Source organism: Schistocerca nitens, chromosome 2 (assembly GCF_023898315.1).
Source record: "Schistocerca nitens isolate TAMUIC-IGC-003100 chromosome 2, iqSchNite1.1, whole genome shotgun sequence".
NCBI lineage: Eukaryota > Metazoa > Arthropoda > Insecta > Orthoptera > Acrididae > Schistocerca > Schistocerca nitens.
Genome location: NC_064615.1, coordinates 373,469,185 through 373,491,942, shown reverse-complemented (window position 1 = coordinate 373,491,942; position 22,758 = coordinate 373,469,185). Strand labels below are relative to the sequence as shown.

Here is a 22,758-nt window from a genome sequence, read left to right as displayed (position 1 = left end):
TTAGGAGAACTGTCAGAGCCCTTTGAAATCACAACAGGTTTGAGACAAGGAGACAGTCTCTCTCCGATCTTGTTCAACTGTGTTTTAGAAAAAGTCATCAGGGAATGGTGAAAAGAAATGCGTCAGTTCAACATTCCAAATGGAATTAGGCTAGGCTGCTAACAGTCTGGGCTTACATTTGAATGCCTTGCATTTGCATTGATATAGTGTTTTTTTGCAGAGAATCTGCAAATTTCAACTAAACAGATTGAAGTACTCAAGGAAACAGCAGTGAAGGCAGGATTGCAAATATATTTTGAGGAGACACAATATATGAACGTAAATGCCACTGATCCAGTCTGGACAATGAGGACCAAGTATGGCGACATCAAAAGAGTTCAGAGGTTCAAGTACCTAGGCGGGATTTTGACACCAAACAACAATGAAAAGGCATCAATTGAAGAATGGGCAAGAAAAATGGAAATAGCATTCAGATTGTGTCAGAACACATACAAATCTAATCACTCTCATACCAGGCCAAGTTCCGACACTACAGCACAGTCGTCAAACCTGAATGTTTATATGCATCTGAGACAATAGCCAAGAAGGGACTTTCAGACTTGGAGAAGAAAGAAAGGACATTCCCAAGAAAGATTCTTCGACCCAGAAAAATATCAAATGAATTTACGTTCTGCTTCAGATCAAATCAAGAACTTTATCAACGATTTGAAAATATCACCACCACAATGAAGAAAAGAAGACTGTCTTTCTATGGACATATTAAAAAAATGGAATGAGGAGGCTCGCCAACAAGATTCTTCTCTTCCAGGAGAACAGGAAAACTCAAGCTCCATGTGTGAAAGAAGTGCAGTGGGATCTAGAAAAATGCAGGATCACAGCAGAATGAATTGTGAACTGGCAGATCTTTAGGAAAAAAGTTGGAGGTGAAGGAATTCTTAGAGGAGAAAACGAGGAAGAACAGAGGATTCTCAGCAGAATAACATGCACGAGTGAGCCAACGGATGAAGGAGTACTGGTGAAAGAGGAAGGAAGAGAACTTAAGAAAGTGAGGGAAGTTGTGTAATGAAAATAAACAAATAAATAAACAAAATAATAATAATGAAAAACACCAGAACCAATCCTTATGATAATAAAAATTAAAATACATGAAAATTTTAGTGCTTTAAAACAAATTGTATAAAATTCAAAGTAATATACTGAATTACAAAGTATAACAGTATTTGACATTAACTGTGATTGCATAAATGATGGGAATATGAATGCGAGTGTCAACATTATTTTGCACTATGCCTTCCCTCACTTTTACCAGATCCCCTAGTTATTTTCCAGGTATCTATCACCCCCAACTTGGCTTCACCTTGGTTCCTCTTCCCTTTTCAGTTTTTATAATATCACAACCACATTACTATTGTAATATTTTTTTTATTACCATTCTCAAATTTCCGTTATTGACTTTCTTTACTTTTGGTTCGATTTTAATGCATTCTGCACCAAGTGAATGCTTACATCCATGTAATTCCCACATACTGAATCTTGCAAATTGTCTTATTTGTTTATACACTGAAGAGCGAAAGAAACCAGTACACCTGCTTCATATTGTGTAGCATGCAGGAGTGCCACAACACGACAAGGTGTGGGTTCAACTAATGTCTAAAGTAGTGATGGAGGGAATTGATACCATGAATCTTGCTGGGCTGTCCATAAATCCATAAGAGTATAGGGAGGGGGGCAGGAGATCTCTTCTGAACAGCATGTTGCAAGACATCCCAGATAAGTTAAATAATATTCATGTCTGGCAACTTTGGTGGCCAGTGGAAGTGTTTAAACTCAGAAGACTGTACCTGGACCCACTCTGTAACAATTCTGGACATGTGGGGTGTCGCATTGTCCTGCTGGAATGCACAATGGACACGCATAGATGCAGGTGATAAGACAAGATGCTTTTATGTATGTCCCCTGTCAGAGTCATATCTAGACATTTCAGGGGCTGCATATCACTCCAGCTGCACATGCCCCACATCCTTACAGAGCCTCCACCAACTTGAACAGTCCCCTGCTGACATGCAAGGTCCATTACAGTAGTTCATGAGGTTGCCTCCATAACTGTACACATCCACCGACTTCATACAATTTTTAACAAGACTTGTCCAACCAGGCAAGATGTTTCCAGTCATCAACAGTCCAATATCAGGTTAACGTTTCTAGGCGAGATGTAAAGCTTTGTGTCATGCTGTCATCAAGGGTACATGAGTGGGCCTTCGGCTCTGAAAGCCCATATCGATGATGCTTCATTGAATGGTTTGCATGCTGACACTTGTTGATGGCCCAGCATTGAAATCTGCAGTAATTTGTAGGAGGGTTGCACTTCTGTCATGTTGAATGATTCTCTTCAGTTGTCATTGGTCCTGTTTGTACAGGATCTTTTTCTGGTCACAGCGATGTCAGATATTTGATGTTTTACTGGATTCCTGATATTCATGGTATACTCATGAAATGGTCACATGGGAAAATCCCCACTTCATTATTACCTTGGAGATGCTGTGTCCCATTGCTCCTGCGTCAACTATAACACGATGTTCAAACTCACTTAAATCTTGATAACCTGCCATTGTAGCAGCAGTAACGAATGTAACAACTGCACCAGACACTTGTTGTCTTATATAGGCATTGCCGACCACAGCACCATATTCTACCTACTTACATATCTCTGTATTTGAATACGCAAGCCTATACCAGTTTCTTTGGTGATTCGGTGTATATTCAAGTAAACTTGACAGGAAGCATGAAAAATTTCCTTTTTATGTTGTACTGCAGTGCCTGGTATTGCACAGGTTTGATATCTGCAACATAAAGTAATTGGTGCTGTGCCTTGTTGATACTCACAGCAAATGGAAGACACATAGGAAACTGCTATCATTTTAATCAAAGGCATTGTTTGAGCTCAATTTTCATGGTCTTGAGTAGGGATGTGCTTAAGCACGACTCAAATTGTACAAACAGCTCGGAAAATCGTGGGTTTTGTTTGTTATTTTGATCAGCATGCAATCTAGTGACTTCTGTTGGTACTATATCCATGATCTGCCTTAGCATTTGTATGACAATGCAGGTTTTCATAATAAAAGTTACTGAGAAACACAGACTAAAATATCTTGTAGGGTATATTCAATAAGTAACAATGACAACTAATCAATAAATAAGAGTTTGCAATCGTGTTTCTGTTAAATTCTCGAGATTTCACTCATCACATGCTCTAGTGATGTCTGATGGTGCTATCTTCAACATGGATTTTGCCGCCGTAATTTATTTTCATGATCGGAGTTATTTTGTTTGTAAGGCATTCAACTTTTCATTAATTTTCTTCATTGTGTCTCCTGAATGTAGAACTTTGAAGTAAATCAGCCAAGAAATTTGAAGTAAATTGGCCAAGGGCTTTGAATATATAGCCGTCTCTGCCCAAATGCTCATTCGGAGATCAAGTAGAAATTTGAAGTTAATAAGCCAAGAACTTTTGAAGATTTTTGATAACAACTGTTCCCCTTTGCATATTATGTACATAATATGTTTCAAATCAGATTACAAATCTTATGCAGATAGTGATTTTCCTCTTGTCTTGAAGGTAAAGTGTGCAGAATTTTGTCAAGACCAGAATAAAACTATAGATTTGTATGAATTATAAACAAAAATGGACACTCTTTTTTTTCTATATATGGTGTGATATTTTTTTGTTTCAGCCTCCAAGACAAGGCGTTAGCATGTCAGAAAGCTGAACATACATTTGCGAACATGCCTTGTGGCATTATGGACCAGTTTATTTCAGTGATGGCCAAAGAAGGCAGTGCCTTACTTATTGATTGCAGGTCAGTGAAGACTTTAGAAGTTTCACTCAAAAAAAAATAATAATAATAATAAAATAAATAAACAAACATATATAGCATCCCTAATGACTGCACTGTTGATGAGACATTAAACTCTTAATTTCCATCTACTTTACTCCACAATAAAAAGTATTTATTTGTTAATGGAATATTTTGTCTGCCAGCTATTTCAGAAAGTAATAATTAGCCTGCAACCATTTCTGTCAGATTTTGACAGATTTTTTAGAAAAACTTCTTCTATATGTCCTGGCATTATAATTTTTATTAAAGTAGAGACTGTTTAGGAGAAAAACAATATGTTTACTTTCTATTTGACAATAAAAAAATTATACTATATCACATATAAATATCACATTATGTATTAATGTCACAGCACTACTTCAGAATATACCTCTGTGCTTCTCAAAGTGATCAGTTAATGGACACAGTGTTACTCACACAGTCAGAGTGCGTTCAAATGTGTGTGAATTTCTAAGGAACCAAACTTCTCAGATCATTGGTCCCTAGACTTACACACTACAAAAACTAACTTATGCTAAGAACAACACACACATGCCCGAAGGAGGACTGGAATCTCCGGCGGGAGGGGCCATGCAGTCTGCGACAAGGCGCTTCAAACCGCGAGGCCACTCCACATGTTCACAAAGTCAGGAAGGCATGTTTAACACCTACATGTACCAGTTATTAGGGTTTCTTCCCACTCCATTCACAGGAAGAATGATTGTTTGAATGCATCTGCATGTGCAGTAATTATTCTAATTTTATCCTCATGATACCAGTGTGAGTGATACATTGGAGATTGTAGCATATTCCTAGAATCGTCACTTGAAGACAGTTCTTGAAATTTTGTTAATAGACTTTCTCAGGATAGTTTATGTCTGTCTTCAAGAGTCTTCCAGTTCAGTTCCTCCAGTATCACTGTGAAACTCTCTCTTGAATCAAACAAGCCTGTTACCATTCGTGCTTCCCTTCTCTGGTGTACATTCAATATCCCCTGTTAGTCAAATTTGGTATGGGTCCCACGCACCTGAACAGTATTCTAGAACAGGTTGCATGAGTGATTTGTAAGCCATTTCTTTTGTAGACTGATTGCACTTCCCCAGTATTCCGCCAATAAACTGAATTCTACCACTTGCTTTATCCACAACTGAGCCTATGTGGTCACTCCATTTCATTTCCCTACAACATGTTACACCCCATTTGTATGAGATGACCAGTTCCAACAGTGACTCATTGATGTTATAATATTATGAAAAGGATAGTTGCTATATGCTGAGTAGGAACTATGCTTTTCATAACAGTGCTACAATCCATCCTGGATTTCCCATTGTTTCACTGATATTATAGGATACTACATTTTTTTCATTTTGTGAAGTGCACAGTTTTCAATTTCTGAACATTTAAAGCAAATTGCCAGTCTTTGCACCATCTGACTGAATATTTATGCAGCTTCTTTCAGATAGTACTTCATTATAGATAACTGTATCATCTGCAAAAAATCTGAGGTTACCACGAGGGTAATCCAAAAAGTAAGGTCTCCTATTTTTTTGTAAGTACATAGACCTGTTTATTTCTACAATGGTTTACATCAGTTTACAGCTTGAACAGTTAGCTATTTTTCGACATAATCACCATTTCTGTTGAAGCATTTTTGTGCTGTTTAGAAAGTTATGAACCTCTTCTTTCACCTCGTCATCGCAGCTGAATTGCTTTCTGGCCAAATATTCTTTTAACCTAGGGAACAGGTGATAGTCACTGGGCACCAAGTCAGGAATATAGGTGGGTGGGTGATTACGTTTCACTGAAACTGTTGTAGGAGAGCAACGGTTTGCCAAGTAATGTGTGGGCGAGCGTTTTCATGGAGAATGTGTACGCCATTGCTCAACATTCCTCTTCTCTGGTTCTGAATTGCCCGTTTGAGTTTTTTCAGAGTCTCACAGTACTTGTCAGCATTAATTGTGGTCCCAGCGATTCAGCTCCAACGACGAGGTGAAAGAAGAGGTTCATAATGTTCTGAACAGCATGGCGGTGAGCTGGTATGACATGGGCATACAAAACCTGCCACAGCGTTTACAAAAATGCATCGACAGAAATGGTGATTATGTCGAAAAATAGCTAAACGTTCAAGCTGTAAACTGATGTAAATCATTGTAGAAATAAACAGGTCTATGTACTTATAAAAAAATAGGAGACCTTACTTTTGGGATTACCCTCATATTAATATTGCCTGCAAGGTCATTAATATACAACATGAATAGCAAGGGTCCTAACACATTTCTGTGGGGCATTCCTGAAGTTACTTCTACATATGATGACGTCTCTCCATCTGAGATAACTTGCTGTGTCCTCCCTATCAAAAAGTCCTCTATCCAGTCACAAATTACACTCAGTACCCCACAGGTAGGTTAGAAAATTTAAAAAGGGAAATGGATAGATTAAAGTTAAATATAGTGGGAATTAGTGAAGTTCGGTGGCAGGAGGAACAAGACTTTTGGTCAGGTGAATACAGGGTTATAAATACAAAATCAAATAGGGGTAATGCAGGAGTAGGTTTAATAATGAATAAAAAAATAGAAGTGCAGGTAAGCTACTACAAACAGCATAGTGAACACATTATTGTGGCCAAGATAGACACGAAGCCCACACCTACTACAGTAGTACAAGTTAATATGCCAACTAGCTCTGCAGATGACGAAGAAATTGATGAAACGTATGATGAGATAAAAGAAATTATTCAGAAAGTGAAGGGAGACGAAAATTTGATAGTCATGGGTGACTGGAATTCAATAGTAGGAAAAGGGAGAGAAGGAAATGTAGTAGGTGAATATGGATTGAGTATAAGAAATGAAAGAGGAAGCTACCTGGTAGAATTTTGCACAGAGCATAAATTAATCATAGCTAACACTTGGTTCAAGAATCATGAAAGAAGGTTGTATACGTGAAAGAAGCCTGGAGATACTAGAAGGTATCAGATAGATTATATAATGGTAAGACAGAGATTTAGGAACCTGGTTTTAAATTGTAAGACATTTCCAGGGGCACATGTGGACTCTGACCACAATCTATTGGTTATGAACTGTAGATTAAAACTGAAGAAACTGCAAAAAGGTGGCAATTTAAGGAGATGGGACCCGGATAAACTGAATAAACCAGAGGTTGTACAGAGTTTCAGGGAGAGCATAAGGGAACAATGTACAGGAATGGGGGAAACAAATACAGAAGAAGAAGAATGGGTAGCTCTGAGGGATGAAGTAGTGAAGGCAGCAGAGGATAAAGTAGGTAAAAAGACGAGGTCTAGTAGAAATCCTAGGGTAACAGAATAAATATTGAATTTAATTGATGAAAGGAGAAAATATAAAAATGCAGTAAATTAAGCAGACAAAAAGGAATACAAACGTCTCAAAAATGAGATCGACAGGAATTGCAAAATGGCTAAGCAGGGATGGCTAGAGGACAAATATAAGGCTCTAGAGGCTTATCTCCCTAGGGGTAAGACAGATACTGCCTACAGGAAAATTAAAGAGACCTTTGGAGAAAAGAAAACCACCTGTATGAATATCAAGAGCTGAGATGGCAACCCAGTTCTAAGAAAAGAAGGGAAAGCAGAAAGGTGGAAGGAGTATATAGACGGTCTATACCAGGGCAATGTTCTTAAGGACAATATTATGGAATTTGAAGAGGATGTAGATGTAGATGAAATGGGATATATGATACTGCGTGAAGAGTTTGACAGAGCACTGAAAGACCTGAGTGGAAACAAGGCCCCGGGAATAGACAACATTCCATTAGAACTACTGACAGCCTTGGGAGAGCCAGTCCTGACAAAACTCTACCATCTGGTGAGCACGATGTATGAGACAGGCGAAATACCCTCAGACTTCAAGAAGAATATAGTAATTCCAATCCCAAAGAAAACAGGTGTTGACAGATGTGAAAATTACCAAACTATCAGTTTAATAAGTCACAGCTGCAAAATAGTAATGCGAATTCTTTACAGATGAATGGAAAACTGGTAGAAGCCGACCTCGGGGAAGATCAGTTTGGATTCCGTAGAAATATTGGAACACGTGAGGCAATACTGACCCTACGACTTATCTTAGAGAATAGATTAATTAAAGGTAAACCTATGTTTCTGACATTTTTAGACTTAGAGAAATCTTTTGACAATGTTGACTGGAATACACTCTTTCAAATTCTGAAGGTGGTAGGGGTAAAATACAGGGAGTGAAAGGCTATTTACAATTTGTACAGAAACCAGACGGCAGTTATAAGAGTCAAGGGGCATAAAGGGAGAGACAGGGTTGTAGCCTATCCCCAATGTTATCCAATCTGTATATTGAGCAAGCAGTAAAGGAAACAAAAGAAAAATTCGGAGTAGGAATTAAAATCCATGGAGAAGATATTAAAACTTTGAGGTTCGTCGATGACATTGTAATTCTGTCAGAGACAGCAAAGGACCTGAAAGAGCAGCTGAACGGAATGGACAGTGTCTTGAAAGGAGGATATAAGATGAACATCAACAAAAGCAAAATGAGGATAATGGAATGTAGTCGAATTAAATTGGGTGATGCTGAGGGAACTAGATTAGGAAATGAGACACTTAAAGTAGTAAATGAGTTTTGCTATTTGAGGAGCAAAATAACTGCTGATGGTCGGAGTAGAGAGGATATAAAATGTAGACTGGCAATGGCAAGGAAAGCGTTTCTGAAGAAGAGAAATTTGTTAACATCGAGTATAGATTTAAGTGTCAAGGAAGTCGTTTCTGAAAGTATTTGTATGGAGTATAGCCATGTATGGAAGTGAAACATGGACGATAAATAGTTTGGACAAGAAGAGAATAGAAGCTTTCGAAATGTGGTGCTACAGAACAATGCTGAAGATTAGATGAGTAGATCTCATAACTAATGAGGAGGTATTGAATAGAATTGGGGTGAAGAGGAGTTTGTGGCCTAACTTGACTAGAAGAAGGGATTGGTTGGTAGGACATGTTCTGTGGCATCAAGGGATAACCAATTTAGTATTGGAGGGCAGCGTGGAGGGTAAAACTCATAGAGGGAGACCAAGAGATGAATACACTAAGCAGATTCAGAAGGATGCAGGTTGCAGTAACTATTTGGAGATGAAGAAGCTTGCACAGGATAGAGTAGCATGGAGAGCTGCATCAAACCAGTCTCAGGACTGTGGACCACAACAACAACAACAACAACAACCCCACATGATTGTACTTTTGACAATAAACAGAGGTGTGGTTCTGAGTCAAATGCTTTTCTGAAATAAAGAAATACTGCATCTACCTGACTCTCTTGAGCCAAATGTTTCAGTATTTCATGTGAGAAAAGTGTGAGTTGAGTTTCACATGATCGGTGATTTCGAAAACCATGCTGTTTGGGATTGTGATCAATATATCTATTATGGTTGAGCTGAGAATATATTCTAAGATTCTACAGCAAATCAATGTAAAGGATATTGGGTGGTAGTTTTGTGGATCACTTCTACTACCCTTCTTGTAAGCAAGTGTGACCTGTGCCTTTTTCCAAGAACTGGTCGCGGCTTTTTGTTCCAGGGATCTACAACAGATTATACTTAGAAGAGGGGCTAACTTAGCTGCAAATTGAGTATACAATCTGACAGGGATTCCATCAGGCCATGAAACTTTGTTAAATTTTAACGGTTTCAGCTGTTTCATGACACCAGTGATACTAGTATTTATTTCATTCATCTTTTCAGTGGTACTGTAATGATACTATATTTTTGAACGTTACTTAAATTATCTTAACTTGGCCTTGAGTTAGTTCATTTGATGAAAGAATATAACAGTTTCCACCTTCATAAAATTTATTGACAAACTGAGCTGCATACTCATCATGTTAACGAAACACTGACTCTCATACTTCACAGATCTCTTTGACTGACTGACAAAACAACAACTCAGCAACTAACTTGCAGCATCACTTTATATAGAATTTTAACAATAAATTTCAAAATAACCCATTATTAATTTTGTACAATTCTGATGTTACAAGTAAAATTTACAAAACGTAAAGAAACTAATGTTACAGGCAAATAAGGAATAAAATACAATATCGTATTACATAAATTTTCATAGTATCATCACTAGTTGTAAATATGAAAATGGATCTGAACTTTAATTACAACAATGTCTCTTGTATTATTTTAGTTACATAATTAATTACAGTTTGGATTTGGTTACTAACATTCAATGACAGTACAAATCTCGTGCTTTATCTGACTGCATACAAGAAAGTTACAAATAAGGCCTCAAATTCTGAAAATCATAAAGTTGTGTGATGTAAACAATTGGAGAGTTAATTAGAAATGTAATTGCAAAGCATATTAACTACGGAGGAGGACATAAAAATAGATAACAAATGAAAATACCTCACTTGGTAATAATTTTTAACCCGTTTCTCAAGATAATGAGGTTCTCTGTGTCAACCCACCAATCAACTGCAATTAAGATAATTAGAGGTGCCAGCCATTTATGCCAGCATTTCCATAGCCTCATAACATTTGTTACTAAATATATCTTACTTCAACTTCTCAACTAGGTTTTTGATTTGGAACTTGTACATAATTTTTGTTAATGACAACAATCTATAGACAATTATGATAATATACATTCTTCCAGAATTAAAAAAACTGTATTTTGGCAAATTGAACTGAATAATGTATCAAAAACACACACAAAAGTCTCCAGAGAGCACTGAATCGTCCGAAAAACACCCTGATGCATAAAAAAAAAGTGGTATCAGACATTTCATATGAATGTACGGAGAGGCTGTACCGTTATAGTACAAGTATTACATTAGGACAATTCTCCTCTGTTTTCCTTTATACAGAAACACATGAAAATGGAGTTACGCATTTCAGATTTTACTTTGCTATCCTCAATTTCAGTTCCCGTCTCATTCTCCAGGGATGTGGACACTGACTTTGAAGCCACTAACAGTCTTTAGATACAACCAGAATTTCTATAGGTGTTGTGAAATATCATTTGTTTATTTATTTATTTTGATCCAACATCAGCTGATTACAAAAAAATTGTTTTTTGTGTGTGTGTTCCAGTCTTCTGGAGAGTCGGAGCCTTACTTACTAGAGTTTCATGGAACTTCTCATATCAATTTCAGGTTTATCTAAAAACAATGATGATGTAACTTACCAAACGAAAGTGTTGGCATGTTGATAGAAACAGAAACAAACATAAACACACACACAAAATTCAAGCTATCGCAACCAACGGTTGCTTTATCAGGAAAGAGGGAAGGAGAGGGAAAGACGAAAGGATGTAGGTTTTAAGGGAGAGGGTAAGGAGTCATTCCAATCCCGGGAGCGGAAAGACTTACCTTAGGGGGAAAAAAGGACAGGTATAAACTCGCACAGACACACATATCCATCCCAATGAGCTTATATGAGCTGATGTGTTTATGATGCTTTGTCGTAGTTGATTATGTATATGCAGTAGTTTTAGGACACTGATCTAAGATGAATATGTTAACTGAGGATATTCAGTGTATATTAAGTATTTTGTGCATTACAAGAGTAAATGTGTTTTCAATTAATGTACATTTGTCAGTAGTATGTGATGCTATTGATTCATTGACAACTAAATACTTAACATGTTTCATTTTAAAATGTCATAAATAATTAATTTTAAAAGTCTAAAATGATGAGCTGAATAGTTTAGCAGAAAAAATAGGCTCCCTTTACTTAACAACAACCCATGGAAACAACACATTGTTGTTTGCAGTTTTCCCAGGAAAAAGTTTTCTAAATGAACACAGTAAGTCAGAGATGCTAATGTCCTTCAAATCTGTCAGATTAACTGGTTAAAAAAAAATTGCAGATGCTAGCAATGAACCTAAAATATCAGGAGTTAAAAGTGAATTGTGGATATAGTGTGGTGAAGAAACATGGAAAACAGACCACCAGTCTAAATTTTAGGATGTAAGCGAAATTATAAAGAAGATAAATGGATCAGAATCAGAAAGAGAACAGTGTGCTGGCAGAGTTAAGGTCCCTACAAATACAACAGATTTGTAGGAATAACAACAGGAACTATAAAGGGGAACTGTGAGAGGTGTAGAACTTCAAGATTTAAAAAAAAAAAAAAAAAAAACTGCTGCTCAGAATGATCTCAAATTTGAGTGGAACATTAATAAAGAAGGGGGAAACATTAAGGAAACAAAAAATTGTAATGAAAATGTTTCAACTAGGTGGCACTGTAAGTCATCATCATCTTGGACAGTTTTCAACCTCTGGTCAGGTCTGTCTGGAACATAAGCCTCTCCATTGTCTTCTGTCTTGCCACTGTCTCTCCATCTTCACCTTGGTCCAGTCTTCTCCATTCTTCCAGATGCGTTGCTCCACTCCTTTCAGCCATCTGTCTCTCAGTCTTCCTCTGTCTCTTTCTTTCCAGTTTCATCTCGTGAAGGTTCATTTGTTTAACATGCCCATACCATCTCAGCCTTGATTTCTGTATCTCCTCCTGTAATGGTTCCACCTTCGTTAACTCTCTGATCCTCTCATTTCTTAACCTGTCTATCTTTGCCACTCCAGTACTGTTCTTCAAGAATTCCATCTCACTAGTTTCCTTTCATAACCCAGGTTTGGAATGCATATGTCAGACTGGGGCATAGTGTGACCAGTATATAACCTTTTTACTGATTTGGGGTACATCCTTGCTCCATATCAGGCTTCTGACACTCTTCCGTAATACTTCTGCTTTTCTCTCCCACTCATTTATTCCTATGTCATTTCCATCTTCCTGTATCAGGCTTCCTAGGTAGCTGAAACTCTCCACTCTCCTCAACCACTTTCCTCAAAAGTTCCCCACCAATTGTTATTCCAGTTGTTCCTCTCTCCTTCGCTCTTGTTGTGATAACATAAATACGCTTGGCTACAAATGACATATGAATCACAATACAATGGCTATGGTGTGAATTGCACATCAAACTAACAGTACTGTGCAATGTGTATGACTGCACAAGTTTGGCATTCAACAGTTGTTGACAAGGTCATGTTGACAAGGCCATGTCACACCAAATGGGAAAAATTAGTTTTTAACTGTCCTAAGGTCAGAAACTGCATAAAACAACAATGAAATTGATTTTTAACTGTCTTGAGCCTGACACAAGACATTTTCAATATGCTATCCACTGTTTTCTGCCACAAATTGAAATCCAATAACAGCATGTTGCATTAACAGATTGGAGTGTCTCAGGGGCTATGTTCAGAATGTGTTGGGTAATGCATGTCTTCATTTCAGTTACATTTGTAATTGGAGCACTGAACACAGCATCTTTCAGATAATCCCACAGCCAGAAGTCACACCGATTAAGATCAGATGATCTGGATGGTCAGACTGTAGGGGAATGACTACTGATAATTCTAGCCTTTTTGAAATTCCTTTGCAGCAGCTGCTTCACTGGCTGTGCAGTGTGTAAAGAAGTGTCATCTTGCATAAAATGATCGTACCCACACAATTGAAGGGTTGGAATGACATTGGTGTGCAAAACACACTCATAGCATTTACCAGTAATGGAGCAGATAACAGGACCCATGGGACACATCTTGAAAAAATACAGCAGAATGCAGAATGAAGCAGTACTAGTTGATGTGTGAATAGATTTTCCATTGTACATATTCTGCAATTCTGTGTATTTACATGTCCTTGGAGATGGAAATGATCTTTGTCTGTCCGAGAATGTTCCACTGCTATTCATTATCCATATCTGTGAGAGCAAGAAATTCTAGAGCAAATATTTGTCAGTGGCAGATCAGCATGAAGCAACTCCTGAATGTGGATAAATTAGTATTTATAGCAAAGCAAGATGTTTTGTAGAATTTTATACATCAACCTCACAGACGTGTTCAAAATTCAGGCAATTCCCTGTGAACTGCGTGTTTGCTTGGATAACAGGCACATAAATAGGATGGAAAACTGACCTTTCAGTTGCTTTTTTTTTTTTTCTGTGCAGTTTAACGATGTTTTTATTTCAATGTAGTAGAATTCCACCTGAGTCAAGTCATAAGTTCTCCTTGATATTTTGCCACATGGACTCATCTTGATGTGGTTTCTGGTGACTGCTGCTCTACTCATGTTGGAGTCCTGTATACATAGGCCACTACTGCCCCTGTCACTCCATTCCTGTCACTGTCCATGCTGCTGGTGGTGGTGGTGGTGGTGGTGGTGAAGGTGATGATGGTGTTGGTGGAGGCAATGTACAGCTGTAAACTTTGGTCTTCAGTGTCCATACTGTTGCCATTGAGTGCCACCCTCACAGTACTGTATGCCTTTCTTTTTCTCAGCTGAGTGCAATAGTCCACACCTGACTCACTTGTAGGCAATCCCGAAGGAAGAAGATTGCCTAAGTATCTTAATTTTGTTATAATCTATAGTATGTCAGTTTTTATTCTGTGGTCAACTTTGCCTGATGTAGTGTAATTCCGTCTATCTTCACAGCACCTCTCTTCTAGTGTGAATACAGTTTCCTCAATGTGTGCTTTGCCACATTGGAAGGGGATCTAGTTAACCCCTGGTTTGTGAAGTCCTCCTTTACTGAACCTAATAGGTGTCAAAGTTTTCGAGGTGTGTGGAATATACATTTAACATTGTTCACTCCAAGATTCTGCTGACTTTTTTGGAGGCATTGTCAACAAATGGGATGTATACTAGTGATCTGTGATCATCTGTTTCTTCCTGTTGTTGTCTAGGATCAACTTGTATAAAACCATGCCATGACTGCTTGCTTCTACTGTACCAATTTCATCAGCAAGTTGTCTCCAGGTGCTTCAGCTCAGTTGTAAGGCTTTCTTGGTCACAGATGAATTGTGTCTTTTGAACAAGTGTGTGTAAAATGCCTTCATGCTGGGAGCTGTTATGACTGCTGGAGGCATGTAGATACAGATCAGTGTGTGAAGGCTTTCTGTACACACTGTTTCCAGCATGCCATCTGGTTGCCATTTGACCAGGATGTGAAGAAAATGGGAGAGTGCCATTCTGTTCCTCCACCATGGTTAACTGTATGTCGGGGTGAAGTGAGCTGAAGTGATGGAGAAATTCGTCTAAGCTGTCCCTTCCATGTGGGCAAACAGTGAATGTGCCATCCATGTAACAATAGAAACAAGTTAGTTATAGTTGTACTTGCTCTCGGGCCTTCTCCTTGGAATCTTTCATGCACAAATACCCCACAACCGGTCATGTAAGACACTCCATCTTGATATGTATATATGATGCTAAAATGAGCAGAACAGCAGTTGTTAGGATGCACCTCAGGATGGCAATAAGTCTGTTTGCTGAAATATCATGGAGAACTTAACAGTTAGAAATATTCTGGGAAAACATCGGATTAGATTTTCAATCTTCCTTATGTTCTTGTTGACCACTCAGTGTCTCAAACATGCAGTGAATAGTTACATTTTCTAGTTCCATTATTCAAATAAAGACATTGCTGGGAGAAATTTTGTTCTCAGGCAGACTTCTTGTTCACAAATTATAGTGGAAGTCTATTTTGGGAAAGAATAATTACATTTAATGTGACTTGAATTTGCCTTGGGACCCTGATTGGAAATGGCATGGCATGGCATGGGGAAACAATTACATACCTTAAGAAAAAGAAAATATGGAAGACCAACTCCCAGCTGGCAAAAGTTGCTGATAAAATGTATGGTATGAAAAATCATGTTTATCTGTTTTATCTTTTAGTCATTTCAAAACAGCTGTGTGTTACAGTGTATTATTAGTAGCAAGTATCCATGAAAAGTCATGAAATAAATTAAATTTGTTTTTGTGAGAGAGAAGAACATGCTTGCTAAGGAAAGTAATATTCTTGCTCTAGGAAAATTCTTTTCCAGAAAGTGTCCATTCATTACTTCAAACCAATCAGATTTCTACCAAAGTAGTTATTACAGTTTCTCAATCACTAAGGAATGGAGAAATGTGCAGAACTAGTTTCCTTTTAACAAAGAATAATTTTTATTTTTTCTATAATGAGTCAATGGCGAAAATAATATTTTGAATGTCAAAATATCAGTATGGAAAGGTAGAGAGCACAGAAAACAGGGGTTCTGTCATAAACATACAAGTAATCATAGAGGAAGCTCTCCTCTTCATATGCTTGAAAATATTTTGTACAAACAGTAGATTTTTTGTATAATTTTCATAGTGTAAATTATTGATGGAACTTATCTCTTAAGGTTATCTCTTTGAGGCATCCCACATTTTTTCTCAAAGCTTCCAGTGACTCTGGTGCAAAGATATATTTCTAAATTAACACTTCCCTATTTCCATTTAATCCTATTGTTTCACACTTATGTTATCTATTAAAGATTTTGTGAATTCCCCACACTACACCTAATTCTGAACAAAGTCTTAAAAATAACTTTGTTTCATCCACATGAAGAGGTTGAAATCATGTGGAACCAAGTTCAAGCTATAAGACAAGTGTTCAGTACTGCTCTACTTGAACTGACACAATAACTGGCATGAAGTGCACACTGCACTCGAAATTGTTACTTGATAAGAATGTTGGTTTGGCAATGAATGGCTGAGTGCTGCTCAGCAAACACAAAAAATATTGTTTCTGTTCCATATTAGCTTTTTTGAACACTCAGCACAAAAGGCCAGACTTTTTTCCTTGCCCATCAAGCCCCTTCGCTGTTGTCATTCCAGCACTACACAGCCCTCATTCCACCAATGCACCCAGTCTTTTTACTTCTCTCTTTTTCCACAAATCCCCCCCCCCCCCCCCCAACCTCATCCCCGCCCACCGTCTAATCTCCCAATTGCACCTAGCTGCCCTACCCTCTCTCCGCCACATCATTGCCCGCTCCCCAGCAGCACTTCACTGTCCCCTACCCCTACCCTGCTATCCCTCCCCGTCTCCACCCCAGCCTCCTCCTTACCCCCACCCAGTTGCCCCTCCCATCATGCATTGCTGCTGTTGTTCACAGTGTGGCTTCAACTGACAGAGGCTGCAGTCATGTGTGTGCATTGAGTTTGTGTGTGATCTATTTTCAACAAAGGCCTTTGATGGCCAAAAGTTTATATTGTGACAGTCCTTTTGTTGTGCCTATCTGCAACTCAGCATGTTCACTACTTTCCTTTTCATAATATTGTTACATTCCATTCTGGATTTTCCATTGTTTGATATTCATATTATTTTGTAGATAATTTCCTAACAATTGTTTAGGCTATTTTCCATGTTGGAAGGTAAAGCTGTGTTTATTAATTATAAATTCACATACTGCACTCTATTATTTCTTTTAATATAACCACCTCTCACATTTTATTAGTAGCATAAAACTGTTTTTATTATGATATTTGTCCTCATTGCCTATACTGTACTTGGAGTGTTATAAAATAAAATGTGCAGATGCATTCATATATTCACTAAGCCATCATTAGTTATTTTGCTGCCTAAACAGCAAAACTCATCTAACAATTTAAGGGTCTTGTTTCTTACTCTTATTATGTTAGCATCACCTGATTTAACTCGACTACATTCCATTATCCTTGTTTTTCTTTTGTTGACATTCATCTTATTATATTCTCCTTTCAAGACATTGTCCATTCCACTCAACTGCCCTTCCAAGCCCTTTGATGTCTCTGACAGAATTACAGTCTCATTGGTAAACCTCAACATTTTTATTTCTTCTCCCTGAGCTTTAGTTCCTCCTCCAAATTTTTCTCTGGTTTACTTTCGTGCTTGTTAAGTGTTCATATTGAATAACATCAGGGATAGGCTACAACTCTGCCTCATTCCCTTTTCAATCACTGCCTTCCTCTCATGTACCTTGACTCTTGTAACTGCCATCTGGTTTCTGTACAAGTTGTAAACAGCCCCTTTGCTTCCTGCATTTTACTCATACTACCTTCATAATTTCAAAGAAAGTCAACATTGTCAAAAGCTTTCTCTAAGTTTACAAATGCTATAAATGTAGATTGTCCTTTTCTTAACCTATCATCTAGGTTAAGTTGTAGAGTCGGTATTGAGTCATGTGTTCCTACATTTCTCCAGAATCCAAATTGACATTCCCTGAGATCAGCTTCGTCCAGTTTTTCCTTTCTTCTGTAAAGAGTTCGTGTTAGTATTTTGCCTGCATTTCTCCAAAATCCAAACTGATCTTCGCTGAGTTCAACTTCTGCCAGTTTTTCCATTTTTCCGTAAAGATTTCATGTTAGTATTTTGCAACCATGACTTATTAAACTGATAGTTTGGTAATTTCCACACCTTTCAGCAACTGATTTCTTTGGAATTGTAAGTCTGGGGGTATTTTGCCTGTCTCATACATCTTGCACACCAGATGGAAGAGTTTTGTCATCACAAGATGGAAGAGTTTTGTCATCGCTGACCCTTCCAAGGCTATTAGTAGTTCTGACAGAATACCGTCTACCCCCTTGTTTCAATTTAGATCTTTCAGAGCTCTGTAAAATTCTTCCTGCAGTACCACATCTCCCATCTCATCTTCATCTATGTCCACTTCCCTTTCTATAATACTGCTTTCAAGTTCATGTCACTTGCTCTATACATTCCTTCTACCTTTCAGCTTTCCCTTCTTTTCTTCGGATTGGTTTACCATCTGAGCCCTCAATATTCATACAGCTACTTCTTCTTTCCTTAAAGGCCTCTTCAATTTTCCTGTAAGCAGTATCTATATTTCTCCTAGTGAAATCTGCTTCAAAATTTGTACACCTGTCCTCCAACCATTTCTGCATAGCAGTTCTGCACTCCTGTTAATCTCATTTTTGTATTCCCTTTCATGTTCTTCATTTCCTGTATTTTTAAATTTCCTCCTTTCATAAATTAAATTAAATTTCTCATGTTTCATCCAAGAATTTGCACAAGGCCTTGTCTTTTTACCTGTCTGAAACTCTGCTGCCTTCACTGTTTCATCTCTTAAAGTTTCCCATTCATCTTCTACTGTATTGCTTTCCCCTGCTCTAGTCAGTCATTGCCTAATGCTTCCTATGAAACTCTCAACAACCTCTGGTTCTGTCAACGTATTCAAGTCTCATCTCCTTAATTTCCTACTTTTTTCCAATTTCTTGAGTTTTAATCTACAGTTCGTAACCGATAAATTGTGGTCAGAGTCCACTCTGCCCCTAGAAATGTCACCCGATTTAAACTCTGGTTCTTAAATCTCTCTAACCATTATATAATCAATCTGAAACCTTCTGGTATTTCCATGTCTCTTTCACTTATGCAACCTTCTGTTATGAGTCTTAAACCATGTGTTAGTGATGATTCAATTACACTCTGTTCAAAATTCTGCCAGATGGTTTCCTCTTTCATTCCTTTCCCCAGGTCCATATTCACGTGCTATTTTTTCTTCTCTTCCTTTTCCTATTATCAAATTCCAGTCCCCCATCACAATTAAATTATCATCTCCTTTAATTAACTGAATAATTTCTTTTATGTCGTCATGTATGTCTTCAATCTCTTCATCATCTGTGGAACTATTTGGCTTGTAAACTTATAGTGGGTGTGGGCTTCGTGTCTATCTTGGTTGCAATAATGTGTTTACTATGTAGTCCTATTTTCTTTTTCATTATTAAACCCACTCCTGCATTACCCCTATTTCACCTTGTATTAATAACCCTGCATTCACCTGACCAGAAGTCTTTTTTCTCCTGCCACCGAACTTCACTAATTCCCACTATTTGAAACTTCGACCTATCCATCTCACTTTTTAAATTTTCTTACCTACTTGCCCGACCATGTGATCTGACATTCACGGCTCTGATCAATAGAATCCCAGTTTTATTTCTCCTGATGACGACATCCTCCTGAGTAGTCCTCACCAGAAGATGTGAGCAGGGTACTACTTCACCTCTGAAATATTTAACCCAAGAGGATGCCAGTATGATTTAACCATACAGTAGAGCTGCATGTCCTGGGGAAAAATTACAGCTGTAGTTCCTCTTGCTTTCAGCTATTCAGAGTACCAGCACTGTAAGGCCATTATGGTTGATGTCACAAGGCCAGATCAGCCAATCATCCAGTCTGTTGCCCCTGCAACTACTGAAAAGGCTGCTGCTCTTCTTCAGGCAGCATGGGGGGATGAACTACAAACTCGAAAATGCAATAGCACATATTATCAAAATCCTTCAATGAAAATAACCAAGTGCACTTTACATTTAATAACTGTTAATCATGTGTGTGCAGCCAGAATTAATTCTTGATTGTTCATTATTGTATGAGTAAGTTCAGAAGATTTTTCGTCAGGCTGTATTAGAATAAAGTTTGTAAGTACTGGCACAATACTGCCAATAAACTTATTTTTACACAAAAAGCACAACTTAGTTTAATAATGGTACTGAAGCTTCTCAGTAACACAATCACAAATATAGTGATAATAATTCATGTTCACATTTACAGTAACAAAACATTAGTAGAAACATTATCACTTTCTGAATACTATGTCTAGTTGCTTATGCTGGTCCTTACACATACTGACTTCCATAATGACAACAATGCCTCAAATCAAATGACAAGCACCAGTGCATTACTGTAATGTTCAGATATAGTGTAAGGTATGATGACAGTATGCTCACAATGTGGCACAAAAAAGCTTCTCCCGGTTTTTGTGAAATTAGGAAAACATAATAAAACATCCAGGCCACTGTGTCTGGGGTTCTCAGGGCCTATGGGGAATCAAAAGGCCACATTCTAAATCAAATTACTAAAAGTTATTCCTAAAGACACTGAAAATAGATAAAAATGAAAAATTATATCAGGAAAAATATAATGGTCACAAAAGTGAGAAACAGTATCATAGAAAAATTATTTAAAGTAAGTGCACTTGGTTATAACCAAATATGAATGGATAAATACACAGTAGTTTCATTAAAACTGTGCTAAACATCCAGGTAAATAAAATAATGCATAGGAAAAAGTACTGTGAGCGAAAATGTTTTCTCGTGTCATACTGGACACCATGTTTTCTGTCCTTGAATTCCATAACTGAATTCATGTGGATAGAAAGACAACAGAAAGAGTAAAACATAAAAAACACAGTAATACTTGCCCTTGCCACTTGATTTTTGTGGCATATGTAACACTTTGCACACTGTACACTAACATCTCAGGCATACATGAGCACTGCTCTGTGGTTGGGATGTGGTTGCTGTACTAGTGGGTCAGTTGTATGACCAGTATGTTTTAAACAACACAGTCCCACAGTCAAATTAAACAGTGATGTTAGTTCACTAACTAAAATTATTCGTTCAACATTTCTGTGTTAAGAAATAGACACAGAAATGATTTTTTTCACTTTGCGGGACATTTTTCACACATTTCACAAACACATCTTGACTGCTGACATGTTTTGTACAATAGCATAACTGTATGGATGCATTTCACATGGGTGCAATGAGACAAGTTACAATCTTGCCACCGGCCGCTGGTGGCCGAGCGGTTCTAGGCGCTTCAGTCTGCAACTGTGACCGTTACGGTCGCAGTTTCGAATCCTGCCTCAGGCATGGATGTGTGTGATGTCCTTAGGTTAGTTAGGTTCAAGTAGTTCTAAGTTCTAGGGGACTGGTGACCTGAGATGTTACGTCCCATGGTGCTCAGAGCCATTTGAACCATTTTTTTTTTACAATCTTGCCTCCACATGAATGTCCATCACATTCGAAAAAGACTTCCTTACAACTCAACTATTATGACTCCCTTTCTACATGCAATCTTCATACAGTAACACTAAGCAAAGAGAAACATTATGACTCTCTTTCTACATACAATCTTCATACAGTAACACAAACCAAAGACAAACATTTTACTCCAATCTTCAAAATTTTAAACAGATTTTGTTGTGAAAAATATAAGTTGGAGACTTCTGTTCATTTCACTCTCTCTACTTTTTACAAAGTTATCACAAAAATTTTATTACTAATATTCCTACTCTTTATGTTCTTTCAGTTCTTAAAAGTGTGAAGTTTAATCTAAACTTTCCCAACTTGCACAGGGAGAAAACATTGATGTTTAACAAGCTTGTATTACATTATAAGAAAAATTTTAATTAGTGTTCATTTTGCACTCACCGAAGATAATACAAATAAAACATAGAAATGTTCGAAGTTTGACACAAATCTTTTCCTCCAGTATCTTACTTCATTCTTTTATCATAAACATAAACAAACGCTTCATGATTGGTTGTACTGAAATTTAAAATTTTTTGTCATTTACTTATTCTCTTTTCTACCCGTTCAATATTCATACTAATGATGTTCTCCACTTTATTTCCTATGAGTTCCTTCACTGATGTTCCATACTCATATCATTCTTTCAGTTGACCTGAACTTGTCTCTTTCACCAGTTTTATCTACTCAGAAGAGTCATCCTAAAATTAGCTTAGTAGAAGGATACGACATAAGAAATGGAAAAATTGGTCATCTCAGAGTGACTTTAAAGAAGGTGTTAATTCCAGCAATTATAAAACTAAGTACAAATAAATGATGAAAAGTCTTTGCCCATAAAAAGTATAGTTTTGAAACAGACGATATTATCTCATCAACATATCAAATAAAAGACAATAGGATTTTCAACTAAGTATAAAACTCATATCATATTCAGAGGATACAGACTTTCATTTTTTGACTTACCTAATGAAAAATTGATTATTTTAATGTAATGTTTACAAATTCCTCCCCCCCCCTCCTCCCCATAGTCTAATGTACATTAGTGTAGGTGTTTTTTTTTTTTTTCAGGAGAACATATAGTGCATACAAATAATAAAAGAATGGGTACCAAGAAATTATAATTACGAGTACTAAACATTGTTTGTGGCAATCTTTGAGACTGCAGAGTAATGACTTAAGTCCGTACATCAAAAATAGGTATTACAAAACCAAAGAGACAGA

The 22,758-nt window shown here is 37.4% G+C and overlaps 1 protein-coding gene across 3 annotated transcripts in view; it reads left to right on the top strand.

The window, feature by feature from the left end:
• Window positions 1–22,758, top strand: part of LOC126236204 (galactokinase-like) — a 131,135-nt gene that overhangs the window by 83,070 nt on the left and 25,307 nt on the right. For all 3 annotated transcript variants that reach the window (XM_049945316.1, XM_049945315.1, XM_049945314.1), the window contains exon 4: window positions 3,732–3,857. In XM_049945316.1, coding sequence (XP_049801273.1) covers window positions 3,732–3,857 — 126 coding nt within the window. The remainder of the gene's footprint in view (window positions 1–3,731; window positions 3,858–22,758) is intronic.